Source organism: Atractosteus spatula, chromosome 2, assembly GCF_055471065.1.
Source record: "Atractosteus spatula isolate fAtrSpa1 chromosome 2, fAtrSpa1.hap1, whole genome shotgun sequence".
NCBI classification, from domain to species: Eukaryota; Metazoa; Chordata; class Actinopteri; order Semionotiformes; family Lepisosteidae; genus Atractosteus; species Atractosteus spatula.
The window spans coordinates 73,280,771-73,299,780 of record NC_142707.1 but is presented as its reverse complement, the minus strand read 5'-3'; the positions used below and the strand labels follow the sequence as shown (position 1 = coordinate 73,299,780).

Here is a 19,010-nt window from a genome sequence, read left to right as displayed (position 1 = left end):
AAATATAAAACAAGGGGCTCTCCTTGCTTGCTTTTGAATCAGCTTTCACTTCTCTGCACAGACGGGGTGATGGCTTTTTCCCATATTGCAATATGAATAAAGACCTTATTGAGTGAATGAGAACACCTCTCCTGGCTCTTCTTCAATAAAATTCCACGACAATGGCCAATAAAATGATCTTATCTTATTTTAACAAAACATACAACACACAAGTTACTATATTTACAGCATGTAAAAAACAAGGTGTTTCTGAATCCTAACATCCTAATCATCCAGAAAACCCCAGACTGCTTCTAAGGATAGAACGCTAAAAAATACCTTCTTAGGCCAAAATAAGAGATGAGCTGGTAATCGAAGAGGCACATCATTCAGAAGCCGGACTCTTTGGAGGTCTCCCGCTGAGATGAGGACAGTATATGCAGTCAGGGGACTTCACCAGAGACTGACCTGAGGGAATCATCTGCAGAGTCCAGGCAGAGAGTGGGGTCCCGCCCTCTCTTCCGAACTCAATAGCCTGCAGTCTCTGGCCAGCACAGCCACATGAATAAAGGAACAGAAAACCAGGAACAAATAGGGCTCCACTGGGATGCTGGAAGGTGGTTCAGAAGTGCAGTGATGTGAACATCAATGCTGGATCACAGACTGAGCACCTGCTGCTGGGAGATTACTCCCTTATTGATTATATGAATATACTGTAATAAGATATAATCTATAATCTATGTCAATACTAATACCAGTATTACCAATACTAATTTATATAGATTATAGATTTTGTTTACTATATAATCTAATTATAAATGTATACAATTATATTATAAAATTATATATTAATTATATATAGTCTGATTGCAGTGCTCCAGTACTAGTTGCTGCTGTTCCTTTATTGCTGTCAACATTCCTCTCTCCTTTGCAGGGTTACAGAAATGCACCGCTGTACCACAGCAGGGTGAGCATAACAATCTCAACAGAAATTGAAGTGGTATTATACTAGTTATTGTGTTGAATAAAATTTTGAATGCATCAATTGTAAAAATAAAATTAATTCAGAGTTGTACGGTTGACCATGCTACCTTGTGGCACTGGGGCCCTGAGTTCAATTCTAGACCTGGGATGTTATATTTGTGGAGTATGTATCTCCTCACTGTGTTTGTGGGTTTCCTCAAGTTGCTCTAGTTTCCTTCCACAGACAAAATGCTGTAGGTTATTTGGCTCCTGGGAAAATTGGCCCTGGTGTGAGTATGTACAGTATGTGTGTGTGTGTCCTGCAGTGGTCTGGCATCCCATCCAGGGTGTGTAATGACTTGCCCCCAATGCTTGCTGGGTTGGCTATGATGTCCCCCAGACCCTGTATTAGGTAAAGCAGGTAGAAAATGGATGGACACAAGACAGGAAGTGCCCTGGACATGGCAACATCCATCACAAGACACCAGCACATTCACACCAGTGCCGATTTGCCTACCAGTATGTCTTTGGACTGTGGAAGGAAACAGGAGCACGTGGCAAAAACATGGGGAGAACATACAAACTCCACATAGACTCCACACCCCCCGGTCCAAAGTTGAATCAGGAGCTCCAGTCCTGCAAAGGACTTTTTCTGTTTACTCCTAGTTTACTCTGAGGATGTGGGCTATTCCTAGGCTCCTCACATAACCCCAGGATAACAGGTGTCATTAAGGAAACACAGAGGAGTCATCAAGGTTTATTAGCAGCAGGAGGGGGCAACAGCTACGGACATAAATGTCATACAAACTTCAAAGGATAGACACTGAGTGGAAGGCAAAGACATTCATGTTATTCTAATCAGTATACATTGCATCTATTTTTGCTGTATACAATATTTATGGATTTTCTTTAAGGTGCTTAAATATCGATAAGCTTGTTATTCTTATTTTTAATTAATTTACAATTTCATGGAAGTAACACAATTTCAAGCAGTGCAGTATTGCTTTCAGGCTGACAACTCATCTTGTATTAAAGAAGTGCGATCTACAGTCACCTATGTGGTGATGTACATTTCTGCAGCAGCCGTCATGATACTGACAGTGTTTGGAAACTTGATGGTGATCATTTCTATTTCTCACTTCAAACAGCTCCACACACCAACTAACCTCCTCCTGCTCTCTCTGGCTCCGGCAGACTTTTTAACTGGACTGACTGTGTTGCCCTTTTGCTTAATTCTTTTAATAGAGACCTGTTGGTATTTTGATAAAATTAACTGTATATTTTACAACACAATTGGTTACATCATATTTTCTGTTTCAGTTTATAATGTCACTTGTATAGCTATAGACCGGTATTTGGCTGTGTGTGACCCTTTACTTTATTCCACCAAAGTAACAGTAAAAATGACAAGATTGTTTATATTGTTTGTGTGGCTGTTTGCAGTTCTATACAATTTGGCACTCATTTATTTTAATGGAAATATTAGCAGTACAGGAAAAACAAATATATGTCTTGGTGAATGTAAGTTTGGGATCAGTAAAGCCTGGGGTATAGCTGATTTAATTACTGTATTTATTCTGCCATGCTCTGTGATATTATTATTATATGGAAAAATATTTGTTGTGGCTAGAAGGCATGCTAAAATTACTGGTTTGGTTAAGAGACAAACAGTTTCTAAAAAAAAGAATCGTGCACTTTCTACCAAATCTCAAAGAAAAGCTGCAAGAACGTTAGGAATTGTAATTGTTGTTTTTTTATTGTATTTATGTCCATATTTTGTAAACAGTTTTGTTAATGCTGATAAAAGTTCATCTTCTTCTTCTTCAGTGGATGTTAATTTTCTAAATTGGTTAGTATATTTTAATTCTTCTCTTAATCCTATAATTTATGCTCTGTTTTATCCCTGGTTTCAAAAGTCCGTGAAACTAATTATAACACTTCAGATTTTTAATACTGCATCATCTATGCTGAACTTACTTCCTGAGCACTCGTAGGTATGTACTGCTACTCTCAGTACTTTTCCATTAGAACTGTAAGGTGCATGAATGTATCATTTTAAGATGTATATTTTTCTTAATTTAATTTTTTTTCAGAAATTGTATCAGTTTTAACATTCATTGTAACATTCATTAGATGCAGAATTTTTGTGCTCTCAATCCACCTTCAATCCCATGATAGGAGCAGCTCTCACCAGGGTATTTGGCTTTCTTATATGAATGAATTTCTGCTAAAAAATCAGTATTTATATCAGTATGATGATATGACTTATGCTTTCTTATATATACTGTTATGGAATTTATTCTGTTTTTGATAGCACACAATGTAATAACTTTATTAAAAAATAGTACAAAATATTGATTAGTTACATTTGTATTTATAGTTCAAGTGTACTGTAGAGATTCTCCCAATTTTATTTGTACTTAATTGCTTCACCCTGTACTTCCAGGATAGGAGCAGCTCTCATCAGGAGAGTTTGCTTTCTAATAATGAATTTCTGACAAACACCCAGAGATACAAGAGGGAATATTTATGAAATACAAGAGGGAATATTAACACAATGAGTTAAACTCTATGCAGTATGTAATATTTAGTTAAAAGTATAAAAAATGTCCAACTTTAGAACAAAATAAATATAATATATTGCAACATAATACAGGGTGTGATTGTCAGGAATGTAGATCACTCTGGAGAGAAACATGCGTTGTTATGTGACCACAGCTGAAGGAGGCTGGTGGCCTAACAATACACAGCTATGGACTCTAAGAGATCAGGCGGCTGGTTCATGAAACAGGTTTAACTTGTTCAAGATTTTCTCTAGATAGCCAGATTGAATTAACCAGATTACTGACAAACTCAGGTTTCAGTTGTCAGTTTAAAGCCACACAGGGTTTATCAATCAGAGTAAATGTGCCACTCATTGAGGAAGTGTGAGCAGAGGGAGACTGGAGAAGGAATCATAATCATCAACACAATAAAGAACGCATTCCTCCATTATTGGGTCATTGTGATTTTCCCCAACTTTGTGTTGTGTATCAAATAATATGGGTGAAGCTTTTTCCCCCAAGTTGCAGAAAGTCTTAAGCCAGGTAAAATGTGACCTACTTATAATAGGAAGAAAAATCCTAAAAGTTAGGTCACCATTTAACTATAATGTGCTAATCCCTGATGTGATCTGTCACAGCTCTCCTACCTTTTTGGATACAGGGTTCAGGTTGAGGAGAGGACCTCTCTCCTTCCTAAGGGTGGCAATGTTATGTAGTACAGCACATTCAGTGATAATGTCACATTTCCTGTCTGGGGTTACCCTCAGACCATTAAGAAAATGAACACTTAACTTCAACAACAGCCCTATTAAAGTGGGCTTGGGTCTCCAGGATCTAAATCAGAATAGGGTGTCGTTAAAATTGTGCTACAGGTGTAAAAAGAAGCCCATCAAATTGACCTGAAAGGTAAACTAAAGGAACACAATGCAATTGCTTCACAACACATTGTAATTTAGATCAATAATTGCTTTTGTTTAATATTGTAGTGGCAAGGCTTATTAATAATACAGGAATTAAGTTTTCTGTTCCCTTGCCAGTCCTGGCACTCGGACACACTGGCCATCACGTGATGGTCCGAGATGAGTCTGAGAATGTCCTGGAGGGGCACTCTCCTTCGTCTCAGTGGTGCTGGACACAGGGAGGCCATTCCATGTGGTTCAGATTTAAGGTGTTGTTCTATCTGATATAGTTTCCTGATAAGGAAAAACTCCCAGGGCTGAGATTCTCCAGCCACCCTAATGAATGGTCATCTCTGGTGCCTTTCTGTCTGGGAGATTCCAAGGGAGAGTCTCATCCCAGGTTGTTTACATACTTAATGTCGGAGAACATTGTTACTCATCCTCCAACTTGATCAGCCAATCAGGAACTGGTAGGGAAGGGTAACCCTACGGGGGTCTCAAATGCCCGTGGAACTTTTAACCAATGAACAACCGTAGTTCCTCCAGATAAAGGAGGCAGCACAGGGCCCAGAAGGTGCCCCTCCAGGACATTCTCAGACTCATCTCGGACCATCACGTGATGGCCAGTGTGTCCGAGTGCCAGGAATTTAATTTTTTCAAAGGGTCGAGACCGGAGGTCGCCCACGAGTAACCAAAGGATACGCACAAGGTTAGCCCAGCAGCAAACCTCGTGAACCTCTGGTAACCAACCATGAATTCTCGCCTGATCAACAAGTGAACTACAGTTGGAACTGTCGACAGCTGAATTATGTATCCAGGACTAGCGCTACATTGGGAAAGGACTGGTCGTCTTCCCGTCTAAAGAGTGTGACTTGCTTGGACCCGCAGTCACTTTTCATGTGCACAAACTCTACTAGTTCAGCCAGGACTAACTAGCTGGTCTTCGGAGAGTCACTGCCAGTGCCCCGCAGCAGGAATCTCTCCCTCCTTCTCCCACACCTCCAGCCACACCAGGACTGCCTGGCACTGGGCCAGAGGATGCCAATTGGACGCAGTAACAGACTGTGCTGTTCCTTTGGGTCCGCAGGAGATCTGAATCCACATAAATTGGATGAGTATTCAACATTCTGCATTATAGCTCGATAAATCAATTGCTACCTCAACCCCAGTTGATGTCAATTTAATTCATATGAGTGATGTACTTACTTTTGAGTATCTAGTATAGAAGTTGTAATCAAAGCTCATTAACGAAACAGTATAAATGAATGGTATACTGAATGTGTCTCTTCGTGATTGAATATATACCTTTTGTATTCTGCTAACCCTCACTACAAGATCTGTTATGTCTATACGCACATTTTATGTATTAATAAATGTATTCTCGTGTATTAGTATCTGTGAGTGTGCATTGCTGAGTTGTTCCGCAAGGTTGGTTTTCTAATATCCATCGAAGAATCACTTTGTGACTTACTGCTACAATTAATAATTGTCCCAGTAAATGCACAAAACCCCTACAATACCTTGCTAAAAATTATATCACAGTGTATCCTAAGTATCCCAGAGGTATGTCCCCCGAGGGCGCATTTATCACAGTGGGGGACTTCAATGGTGTGAACCTGAAGAAAATCATGTCAAACCTGCATCAGCATATAAATTGCCCAACATGCGGAACAAGCACGTTGGACAATGTTTACACTCCCTTCCGGGATGGCTACAAAGAAATCTCCCCCAACCTCCTTTCGGCAAATCCAATCACACCTCCATTCTGCTACTCCCTGCCTATAGGCAGAAACTCAAGCAGGAGAAGCCTGCGACAAGGACCACCCAGCGCTGGTGAGAGGAATCGGACTCTATTCTAAGTCACTGCTTTGCCACCACTGACAGGAGGATTTTTCACGAAGCTGCCGGGAACGACATTAACCTGTATGCGGACTATGCTATTAACTACAGTATATCAGCAAATGCATAGAAGATGTTGTCCCCAGGATTACTGTTCGCACATACCCAAATCAAAAACCGTGGGTAAATGGTGAAGTACGAGCTAAACTCAGAGCTTGAACATCTGCCTTCAACTCTGGAGACAAGGACACGTACTTCCAGATCCAATCTCAGAAAAGCCATCCAAAAAGCCAAATATAACTACAGGCTAAAACTAGAATCACACTACAACAACCGGGACACTCGGTTAATTAATTAATTCTTTTAATAGAAACATGTTGGTATTTTGGGGAAAAGTTCTGTATACTTTATAAAACAATTGGTTGTATTGTAGCTTCTGTTTCAGTTTATAATATTGCATGTATAGCTGTTGACCGGTATCTTGCTGTGTGTGACCCTTTGCTTTATTCTATAAAAATAACAGCTAATCTAACAAGAATAGCTATATTGCATGTATGGTTACTATCAGTCCTTTACAGCTTGGCACTCCTTTATTTTAATGGGAATATCAGCAGTGCAGAAAAACATACTTGTCTTGGAGAGTGTTTGTTTTTTATCAATGATATGTGGAGTATGGCTGATATAATTATATTTATGTTACCATGTTTTGTAATGTTATTACTTTATGGAAAAGTTTTTATAGTAGCTAGAAGTCATGCAAAAGTCATTAGTTCATTCAAGGAGCAATTGTCTTTTTCTCATGAACGAAAGGGTAGGATTTCTATGAAATCTGAACGAAAAGCTGCAAAGACATTAGGAATGGTCGTTTTTATCTTTCTGATGTGTTTAATGCCATATTATATATGTGGTTTTGTTTATGCAGATATGAATTTATCTTTTTCTTCTATAGTTAATAATTTTCTGACATGGTTGGTATATTTTAACTGTAGTCTGAATCCTATTATTAATGCTCTCTTTTATCCCTGGTTTCAGAAGACTGTGAAATTGATTGTAACACTCAGAATTTTTAACACTGCATCATTTTTGATCAACTTGTTCCAAGAGAACTTGTAATCATATTGGTGCTGTTGATACATAGTCATTATAAGCCTCAAGTGCAATAATCTATCCCTTTTAGAAGTACAGTTCATATGTATTTAAAAGCACTTTTTAAAAATCTGGGGGGAAAATACAAATTTATAGTTTCATCATGTTTGAAATACATCATGAGTCACAGACAAAATCAGCATCTTTTTTATGTCACTAATTAATTTCTCCTGCTTCCTTATGTTTCTGCATACAAAATGTTCTGAATAAACTACTTTAAAAATGCTTCTCAAAGTTGTTTAGTGGAACATTACAGAGAAATGAGTGTTGGCTTGTCCATTTTATTATATGTTTCCTAGAACCCTGTTAAATCCATTCTGTCAGCTTTTTCTGGCATCATACCATGAGTGGTCCCAGCTTCTACAGTGCCAGCAACATTTTGAAAGTCTGTGACTTCCAGGGTAAGGTCCCTTCACAAGCAAGCAGCATCTGTAGCAAAACAGCTCAGGTGATGTTTTTGTTGCAGTCTTTGTCCCAGGCATTACCAGGAAACTGTGAGGACTTCCCATCTGCCAAAGCACCTTTCCACTGCCACCATCAAGCTATCAAAGACTTCCACAGCCTCCTTATTGTCATGGACACGGACTGAAATCCGTGTCAGATCTTGTAGTAGACCCTATGCGATACAGTAAGAGCTGGAGAAAACAGGAGGCGTGGTAAAAGGGAACACACAGTGGTTTAATAGTGCACAAAATAATAGTGACAATCCGTGAGACAGTGAACGGGGAAGACAGAACGGCATCCAAATCCAAACGGGTCCAAAGGCAGGTCGGGGCACAGTCCAAAAGTCCATCAACAAGGAATCCATCCTGGGACGCGACAAGGTTAAAATCCCCGGGAGAGGGGAACACACGGACAGGCAAAACATGGAGGTCCAAGGGGGATGGGGCGAGATCCTCCAGACCCCGGGCTTAGGAAGCGGGAGGTGTCGGGGATGAGGCCTATGCCCTCAGGAGATGGACGTAGGGTTTCCTGGTGCTAGGCTGGCCTCGCGACATCTTTACCCTAATGATGAGCGCCGAGGACTGGAGGAGCTAGTCTTTAAATAATAAAGCTAAGGGGGTACACCTGGGAAGCTTAATCACAAGGACAATAATGGGAGCAGTGGAGCACCCTCTAGGGAGGGATGTCGGGCATGACACTTATCAAGGACTATGAGAACATTGGCAGCAGCCCCATCCAGTGCATTTCCTAGACACTGGCCGGTTGCTTTGTGTCCAAGCTGCCCACACTGAGAGTTCCTCTTCTAGTCTTGGCAGTTCCCCAGTGGCCTCAACTTGAATGGGATATCAATTATGCCCACAGGTCTAGGGACTGAGAGCACTGTGCTATGCCCCATAGCTGCATTGGACTCCAGCCCAGCCATGTTACCTGAACCATGCCAAGAGCCCTTTGCCTGGAGCTTCCTAGAACTTAAGACAGCAGGGTTGCCCATAACAATATGCCCAACCAGCCTTCAGACAGCCTGGAGGCAACACCAGACACCACACCCCCAAGAGCATTCATGTTTAATGCATGATATGTAAATTCAAATATTTATTACATGATAACAGTACAGAATTCAGTAATGGGTCGATGCTTAGGGCCCTGGCATGAATAAAGCTGACTACTTGTACAGCTATTGACAGGACATATTTTAGAGTTTCTGGAAGCAATGTAGAAGCCAGAGCACCCCAATGTAGGAAACAGTGAGTCTCGATGACTTTCTTCTCTCTTCAGCAGGGAGGAAATCCAGTGTTCTTTCCCATTATAGAAGGTGCTCCATTGGTGTATCTTGTGCTGAGACATTCCTTACAATTAAACCTTGACTTTTTACTTTTTAAAGAATATCTGAAGCCTCCATGGTTGTTTGAAACGGCTCACAAAAAATGATAAATTCTTCTTTATGGTACCAGTTTCCATATACCAAATAAAAAATGAACAGCTGACTACTATGTGACACATTGGTATTCTCTTGTATAACCTGTTTCAGAATATTTAAAGACATTGACAATTTGAGAATGAATGATAAAATTACTTCCTCAATCTTCTTTCACTTTTCTGTAGCACATTCCAGCTCAACCATTTCCATGGCACAAGGCATGACAAATGACCTTGTAAGATGTTTCTAGTTTTTGCACTGAAGCAAATCTAAGTTTCGGCAAAATTTCTGGTGCCTCCCTGGAGGCTTTTTCTGTCAGAATACCTCAAGACTGTCTGATTCATTCCCACGTGGTTTAATGTTGGCATTGCAAAAAATGTTCCCTCATAAGAAGCATTGAGGCCTCTGTATGTCATGATGATCAGTGATGAATGTGAGACCAAGATTCGTTGAAATTCTTCGTCAACATCACCAACATTTTTAAACTTAGGGTGCAATGGTTTAAATGATCATTTCAAGTTTTATTAAAAATAATAATGGCAACATTTATTAAATGAATTCTATGCAATTAAGTTAAACAATAACTAATTGCAAATTATAAAAATATAAAGAGAAATATTTGTATAATGGTTAGGCATTCTCTGTTAATATTATATGTGACTCCCACACCCTTAGGTTCCCTTCCTGAACCCCTGGTTAAGAACCCTGTCTTAGTGAAGTAGCCAGCAAAACCCAATAGAGACAGCCTAGAAAATGCTCTCTTATGGACTCTGATGCACACTTGGAACACTCAGCATCACAAAATACAGTAACTAGCTACCTGGATGTCTGCAAAAAACTACCCATTCAAGTTTTTAAGCTGATATCCTGAATGTAGCCAGCGTATCAGCTTCAATGAAATGGCTGTTAGATATTTTTTATGGTTCCAGATGTTTTAACATATGTTAAAGGTGCTTCTTGTTCTCATCATTAAGTGTTATTGTGTTTAACTGTTGATTCTGAGTCCATTGGGATGACTTTGTCCACCCCTAGCTAGGCATATCAATCTAAGCTTGTGTATTTGGTTTTAATGCTAAACATTTTATTACCAAAAACAATTTTTTTAATCATTCCTCACAATATTGCACATAAAACTGACTTCCAATATCCTCTAAACACAACAATTAAGTTTGTTTTCATTGCAGTGAAACAATTTTTTAATAAACAAACAAATTAATAGTGTAATACTCACAATAGCACTTGAGACGGAAACTGCACAATTGTTGAATAATATATATTTTTACCAGCAAAATCAAAACACAACATCACAAAACACAAGGCAATCTGAGCTTTTCAGAACTGTGTTTCCTAACTAGATACATCAGCATAAAGCAAATGAACCTTTTGTCATAGTAATAGTCATCTCGCGTTTCAGTTTAGAGAAGCACCAAAGTACAGTACAGATGCAGCCATTCAAAATGGGTGAGGTATTTCGCGGCATACCGCGACACGCCCACCGGGGTATCACGCGGTTCACGTGTGTCACGTGACTAACTATCCGGCGTCGCCTTGTAAAACCACCAGGGGGAGCTTAACCTCTCATGTACAGCATTTGAGCCTTTAATTTTGAACTGTGTATTACAGCATGTTAATCATCAGTCATTAAAATGTTGGTATATTTTATGAAAGCAAGATTGCTCAGTTGGACAAAAGTACACAACCTACCTTTATCAGAAATATTTATGCATCAAAGCCTTTACTGTAGATATTACTAATAGTATTAATAATGGATGACTTTGGACAAGCTGTATACTCAAAGTATAATTTCTTTAGCACATTTGTACAAGCACTTGGAATCTGTCCAAGCCATACTTTGTCAGGCATTTTGTTTTACTTCAACGGGCATAAAAACTTCCTTGCTTTTAACAGGGCGTTTCATTATTTCTAACTACGAAAATGATTTAAAATGCGACACCTATCATTCAACTAGAGCTTAAAATATCACAAGGAAAAATACACACCGGTATTCCATTTCTCCCTAAACATTGTAAGCTTCGAAGTCTTTAACTAACGTGATACCGGAGTCAACAAGCATACTTTTAGAATTTGATTAAAAGGGAATATAATATGGAATCGCGTATCTCAAGAATTTAATAACGGTATGATTATATCCGTGTACTGCGGCAGGGCTATGTAGGGCTGTTTCGCCTGCCTGCTCATGCGAGCTGTCTTGTAGCCTACTGGTCTAGGTGCGTGACTACCAACTGGCAGGTTGTGTGTTCGAATCCAGCTGGTGCTGGACCTTCCAGTTTTATTTATTTATTTTTTAATCGCGTAACATAAACATATTACCGTATGCAAACTGTACTGTATACAATATGTATATGTATATTTAATGTCTTAACTGTGCCCGTTTAAGTATTGAATATTCATATCTAATTTTACCACTGAAGGGAAATCTTAACATAAACATACAGTATATGGCTGGTCTCGGTACTTTAAAGAAAAAAATACACACCAGTATTCCATTTCTCCCTAAACATTGTAAGCTTCGAAGTCTTTAACTAACGTGATACCGGAGTCAACAAGCATACTTTTAGAATTTGATTAAAAGGGAATATAATATGGAATCGCGTATCTCAAGAAATTAATAACGATATAATTATATTCATGTTGCAAAAGAACTGCAACGGACATAAAAACTCCCTTGCTTTTAACAGAGCGTTCCATAATTTCTAACTACGAAAATGCCAGGTGAAAGGATTTGTAAACATATTTTGTTAAAGCAAGTCAGTTTTTTCTGCAACCCATAAAATACATTTTTCCAAGAAAGTTTAGCCTTTGTCACTAATGAAACCACTAAATAAAGACATAAATATAGAAATCTTAAGATTTGTTTTATTTAATGTTGGTAGCAGGATGAACTGTCAGAGTGTATATTTTGTCGCAAAGTTGCTGCAAGATGTTAACAGTGAAAATTATTTAGAAATTATTTAGAAAAGTATAGGGTGCCAGGCCACCGTGCCAGGCCACCACTGCATCACACAGCTGCCAGCGCACTTCACCGTGCCAGGCCACCACTGCGTCACACCACACAGCTGCCAGCGCACCTCACTGTACCAGGCCACCACTGCGTCACACCACACAGCTGCCAGCGCACCTCACCGTGCCAGGCCACCACTGTGTCACAACACACAGCTGCCAGTGCACCTCTACATACCCGACCACCACTGCATCACACAGCTGCCAGCGCACCTCACCGTGCCAGGCCACCACTGCGTCACATAGCTGCAAGCGCACCTCACCGTGCCAGGCCACCACTGCATCATACAGCTGCCAGGGCACCTCACCGTGTCAGGCCACCACTGTGTCACACCACACAGCTGCCAGCGCACCTCACTGTACCAGGCCACCACTGCGTCACACCACACAGCTGCCAGCGCACCTCACCGTGTCAGGCCACCACTGCGTCACAACACACAGCTGCCAGTGCACCTCTACATACCCGACCACCACTGCATCACACAGCTGCCAGCGCACCTCACCGTGCCAGGCCACCACTGCATCATACAGCTGCCAGCGCACCTCACCGTGCCAGGCCACCACTGCGTCACACCACACAGCTGCCAGTGCACCTCACTGTACCAGGCCACCACTGCGTCACACCACACAGCTGCCAGCGCACCTCACCGTGCCAGGCCACCACTGCGTCACAACACACAGCTGCCAGTGCACCTCTACATACCCGACCACCACTGCATCACACAGCTGCCAGCGCACCTCACCGTGCCAGGCCACCACTGCGTCACATAGCTGCAAGCGCACCTCACCGTGCCAGGCCACCACTGCATCATACAGCTGCCAGCGCACCTCACCGTGCCAGGCCACCACTGCGTCACACCACACAGCTGCCAGCGCACCTCACTGTACCAGGCCACCACTGCGTCACACCACACATCTGCCAGCGCACCTCACCATGCCAGGCCACCACTGCGTCACAACACACAGCTGCCAGTGCACCTCTACATACCCGACCACCACTGCATCACACAGCTGCCAGCGCACCTCACCGTGCCAGGCCACCACTGCGTCACAACACACAGCTGCCAGTGCACCTCTACATACCCGACCACCACTGCATCACACAGCTGCCAGGGCACCTCACCGTGTCAGGCCACCACTGCGTCACACATACTGTATTTCAGCGCCATATATTTCATGGATATTATGGAATATAATGGATGGATATCTTAGTTATCTTTCTAGTTCACAGGTTTGCATGCATAATTTAATTTTGAAAGCCACTGAGACATCAGGTACTACTGTTGTATTTATGAAAAAGAAACAAAACAAAAAACATACTAACAACTGTGCCATCCTACTCCTTAGTTAATACATTTTATTATTCATAAACAGTTAACATTGTTAGCAAAATATTTTGAATTATATTTAACCCTATTTTTTCTTTAGTTTTGTATTTAACTTATTATATGATAGTCAGACTTAATGTATATTTGAACAATGAAAATATATTTTTACAAGATTTTACATTAAGCACTTAAAATTAATATGGTTAATAATAGTAAACTGTAACATGCTGTAACAAGATCGGTTAAACTGCGAAGAAAATGCTTTCAGAGAAAATGTTTCAGGTGTGAAGAACATAGATCTCCAATGCAATTTCAACCAAACCTGTTCCCACACACCCTGCCCCCACTACCATTAGAATATACACAAACATTTTAGCATTTCATTCTGAGCAGAAGACCCTCACACCTGAAGAGTGCTGGCTGTGACGAATTAAACCGGTTTTACAGGTTTCAATCACAGACCATGTGACATGGGACTCAGTAAACTAACAGCGCCACTGGATTTGATAATACCTAACCAAAATCCGCAATATGGAAACAGAACCTGTGTAATTGTTGATAGATGATGTACTCGTAACATTTTTTCAAGACGAATTACAACATTTAAAAAATGACTTGTATGTACTTGATATCTCTAATCAATCCACGGGTCCCAGCACAAAACGAAAGTAAAACGCATACCGTTTCGCGCTTCTTATTAGTTGCTCAAAAGTAATTTGACCGTATGAAATGCATAATATAAACCTAGAAACATATACGTGAGCAGTACTTAAGCACTGTAGTATCTGTGTTAAGACATACCTCTCAAATACTGTAAATCAAGTTAAAAATATCTCAAGACCGATTCTGGTCGTAATGAAACCATGTTTCGTGTATGTTTTCTTTTTCATCTTGAAATAACTCATTTCTAAATACCTTTTTCACTGTTAACATCTTGCAGCAACTTTGCGACAAAATATACACTCTGACAGTTCATCCTGCTACCAACATTAAATAAAACAAATCTTAAGATTTCTATATTTATGTCTTTATTTAGTGGTTTCATTAGTGACAAAGGCTAAACTTTCTTGGAAAAATGTATTTTATGGGTTGCAGAAAAAACTGACTTGCTTTAACAAAATATGTTTACAAATCCTTTCACCTGGCATTTTCGTAGTTAGAAATTATGGAACGCTCTGTTAAAAGCAAGTGAGTTTTTATGTCCGTTGCAGTTCTTTTGCAACATGAATATAATTATATCGTTATTAATTTCTTGAGATACGCGATTCCATATTATATTCCCTTTTAATCAAATTCTAAAAGTATGCTTGTTGACTCCGGTATCACGTTAGTTAAAGACTTCGAAGCTTACAATGTTTAGGGAGAAATGGAATACTGGTGTGTATTTTTTTCTTTAAAGTACCGAGACCAGCCATATACTGTATGTTTATGTTAAGATTTCCCTTCAGTGGTAAAATTAGATATGAATATTCAATACTTAAACGGGCACAGTTAAGACATTAAATATACATATACATATTGTATACAGTACAGTTTGCATACGGTAATATGTTTATGTTACGCGATTAAAAAATAAATAAATAAAACTGGAAGGTCCAGCACCAGCTGGATTCAAACACACAACCTGCCAGTTGGTAGTCACGCACCTAGACCAGTAGGCTACAAGACAGCTCGCATGAGCAAGCAGGCGAAACAGCCCTACACAGCCCTGCCGCAGTACACAGATATAATCATACCGTTATTAATTTCTTGAGATACGCGATTCCAAATTATATTCCCTTTTAATCAAATTCTAAAAGTATGCTTGTTGACTCCGGTATCACGTTAGTTAAAGACTTCGAAGCTTACAATGTTTAGGGAGAAATGGAATACTGGTGTGTATTTTTTTCTTTAAAGTACCAAGACCAGCTATATACTGTATGTTTACGTTCCAAAATTAATATCGTTTATGGCCTTCACACGCGTTACAGTATGCTCCTATTCTTTTCATGCTCAGCTACTAAGATTTCCCTTCAGTGGTAAAATTCAATATCTACAACGGGCACAGTAAAGACGTTTACAGTAAGTCTTTCTACAACAGACCAACGGACCACGAGTGCCCCTGTCGGTCAACCAATCACGCACCGCGGTACCCCGTGTCATCTTACCTGCGGTACGTGTCTGTACCGCTCACTTTGAATGGCTGCATCTGTATGTCTGTAATTTATTGGTTCTCCAGCCTGATACAAGCAGAAAAGCTAAATTTTGCTAAAATACATAAAGAACATTTTACCTTACCATGAGAAAATTCACAAGTTTATAAAAACAAAACATTCTGCAACAAAGATGGCTGGTGAAGCTCCCATATACTGTACGTTTAAATACGTATCCTTTAGAATGCGTGCATAGTTTTTTATTTTGTTTTACTAAACCTGTTTAACCCTATAAATACCAGAAAAGTTGAAAAAAAAAGTGTAAAACACTTCTTTAAACTGTAAACATTATCAGAAGCCTCTCTAGGGCTGGCAGTATTTAAATACTATTACATTTAATTTTTTGGAAGGGTGAGAAAACCAGTTCATGTCCTGTCTTCATGAAAATAATCATGCAGGTTTTTTATACTTGTTCGATCACTTTTTACCCAAGGTAGTAGGTTTTTGTTCTGGATATTTCTGTCTAAAATGTGAGAAAAAACATACAAATCTGAAGGTTCAGACAGGGGTTCTCTTTAATTCAAGACCCAAACCAGGTCTATACTGCGTGTAGTTTCAAAGATAATTCAAGACATTAAAAGGTACATCTGGTCCAGGAGAACATTGTTCCATTTTGGGAGAGGAGATGGATAAGGATTTTGTATCGATTCCCTTTATAGTTTTTGTTCAAAACAGAAAGAAAACTTTTTTTGTTTGTTTACCTTATCAATGCAGGAAATTAATTAAAATGTTGGAATTTAAGAATGAATGAAAATTGAGGTGGCAACTTTCAATGGAATAAGCAACTTGCAACCAAATTAACTAGATGAGTCTAGTATCATCCTCTGGTTTGTTAAATAATATTCCGCAGGTATACTATACCACCGTCACAGCTTCTGTGTGGCGAAGGTGACTTGGAGTCACGTTAATGAATGATTACCATCATAGACACAACCACCAGAACATTCTGGCACCCTTGGCAACCATATACTCTTATTAACAGACTTGTCCATTAATAATGTAATGTGAAATTAATCACGTGGCATTTGTTACAAAAATCAATCTATTTTCAGTTCTGTCATTAGAAAGGACTGTTGTCAGCTGTGTCAATTTTAAATGTGTTTGGGGCTTACATTAAGGAGTATCAATGGACAATCTTTGAGGTGAAGAGACTGGTTAAGAGCGATCGACAAGGGTTGAGGTTAAAAGAGATGGTGTTACTCCCCAGAGCAGCAGAATGGGACCACAGAAAAACCTATGTAAGCTATGTAAGCCGTACAGATCCAGCCATTCAGAATGCATGCTGGACAATGCAGCAGTTCGTGCCACGCAAACCCCAGCACTCTGCACTGCACCGCACTGCCCCTTTTAAAACATTATTCTGTTGAAGGACTGGACTACTTTTGTAAAACCACCAGGTGGCTCAGTGAATGCAGTGAATACTTAACATGATGTGTGGAAGCATTTGGGCTGTAGTCAGAAAACACCTGGTTCGAAACCCGGTCGATGCTGAGCCCCTTGGGGCAATCTTTCCAATTATAGTTGTATAGTGTTTAGACTTTTACTAATTAAAAACAAGTGCTTGTTGTGAATACGATGTGCTTCTTTCAGGTTTACATCCTCATTAAAATAATGTGGGAAATAAACAGGACTATTTGGATGCATGGGCACCTCTTTATCTGGGACCTCCGTCCGCCAACAAGAGAACAAAGACCATAAAAATTCTTGAACGAAGGCTTGAATACACGAGGGCAGCAATGGGAACAGGCAGGCAAGGTTAGGGTGGATACAGGTCTTGGAGAAATAGGGCTAAACAACAACAACAACACAACTATTTAAATCCATGCCTACTGTCTCTCTACACAACTGTTTACATGACCAGGGTCAGCTAGCAGCGATTCCCATCTTGCTCTGTGGCGCATTCTTTTAGTGCTAAGCTGTCCCGCGAGGACACCACAATAATCTATATTTTGTCTTAATGCAAATTTCAGCAACAAGAAATCAGGAAGTAATTCTATTTTAAATGTTGATTATTACATTTCACACATACTGTACTGTAGTGGCTTTAAAACCATATCATACTGTATTTACTGTGTATACGTATATATATGGCCACCAACTATATGTATATCACCCTGCAACTCACAACTGGCAGCCCACTGAAGCTCTGCAGGTGTGAGCCTGGTCAGTACCTTGAGGGGAGACCTCCTGGGAAAAACCAATGTTGCTGCTGGTATTGGTGTTAGTGGGGCCAGTAGAGAGGCACTCACCGTGCGGTCTGTGTGAATCCTAATGCCCCAGTATAGTGACAGGGACACTACACTGTAAAAAGGTGCTGTCCTTCAGATGAGAAACATAAAACCGCGATCATTAAAAATCCCAGGTTGTTTCTCAAAAAGAGTATTGGTGTTACCCCAGCGTCTTGGCCAAGTTTCCCATTGGCCTTTACCACTCATGGCCTCCTAATAATCCCCACCTCTGAACTGGCTTCCTCACTCTGCTCTCCTCCGCACTGAGAGCTGGTGTGTGGGGAGACTACTGGTGCACTCTGGCTGCTGTTGCATCATCCAGGTGGGGCTGCACACTAGTGGTGGTGGAGTGGAGTCCCCATTACCTGTAAAGTAGTTTGAGTTGAGTGTTCAGAAAAGTGCTTTATAAGTGTATTGATTTTTTTTTATTTCAAGAAAGCCTTGATGGTTGTTCATTGTTGATTAGAATATATTGACTTTTTTCCAGGAATTTGTTGCTCAACATCTGTGGGGACCAGAAGAATAATTGTTACTTCTCTGTCATTGTCTTTTTGTGTTTTTTTTCTCCTCTGGATCAATAGTTTTTCATATGAAGCAGGTATGCAGTCATAATTCATCATTTTGAATTACCGTTACAGGATATTATGTAAATTCAAGATTTCTGCTCATGGAAATAATGTAGGGATGACTGATTAACACTCAGGAGGTCCACTGAAAGGTACAGTAGATAGTAATGGTAGGGGAATCAATTATCAGATTTGCTTACACTTATATAACGCTTTTCTGGACACTCCACTCAAAGCAATTTACAGGTAATGGGGATCCCCTCCACCACCACCAATGTGCAGCCCCACCTGGATGATGTGATGGCAGCAAGTAATAAGCAAGTGCAAAAAGAAAACAGGCCTAAAGAAACTAAAGGTAGCAAAAGCACAGTAGCTCAGCCAATGACACAGCCCTGAGTGAAGGGGGAAGTATTTTAGGGAAATGGAACTAATAAAGAAATAATAA

At 40.1% G+C, this 19,010-nt stretch overlaps 1 protein-coding gene across 1 annotated transcript; it reads left to right on the top strand.

Annotated features, from left to right (window-relative positions):
- The first annotated feature begins 1,910 nt into the window (after window positions 1–1,910).
- On the top strand, window positions 1,911–2,936 carry LOC148840220 (trace amine-associated receptor 13c-like). Its single transcript, XM_088936655.1, has one exon. The coding sequence runs from the start codon at window positions 1,911–1,913 to the stop codon at window positions 2,934–2,936; it is 1,026 nt and encodes a 341-aa protein (XP_088792781.1).
- Window positions 2,937–19,010: the final 16,074 nt, after the last annotated feature.

Coding starts and splice junctions, on each gene's coding strand:
- LOC148840220 (XM_088936655.1), top strand. CDS start 1,911: ATGGAAGTAACACAATTTCAAGCAGTGCAGTATTGCTTTCAGGCTGAC.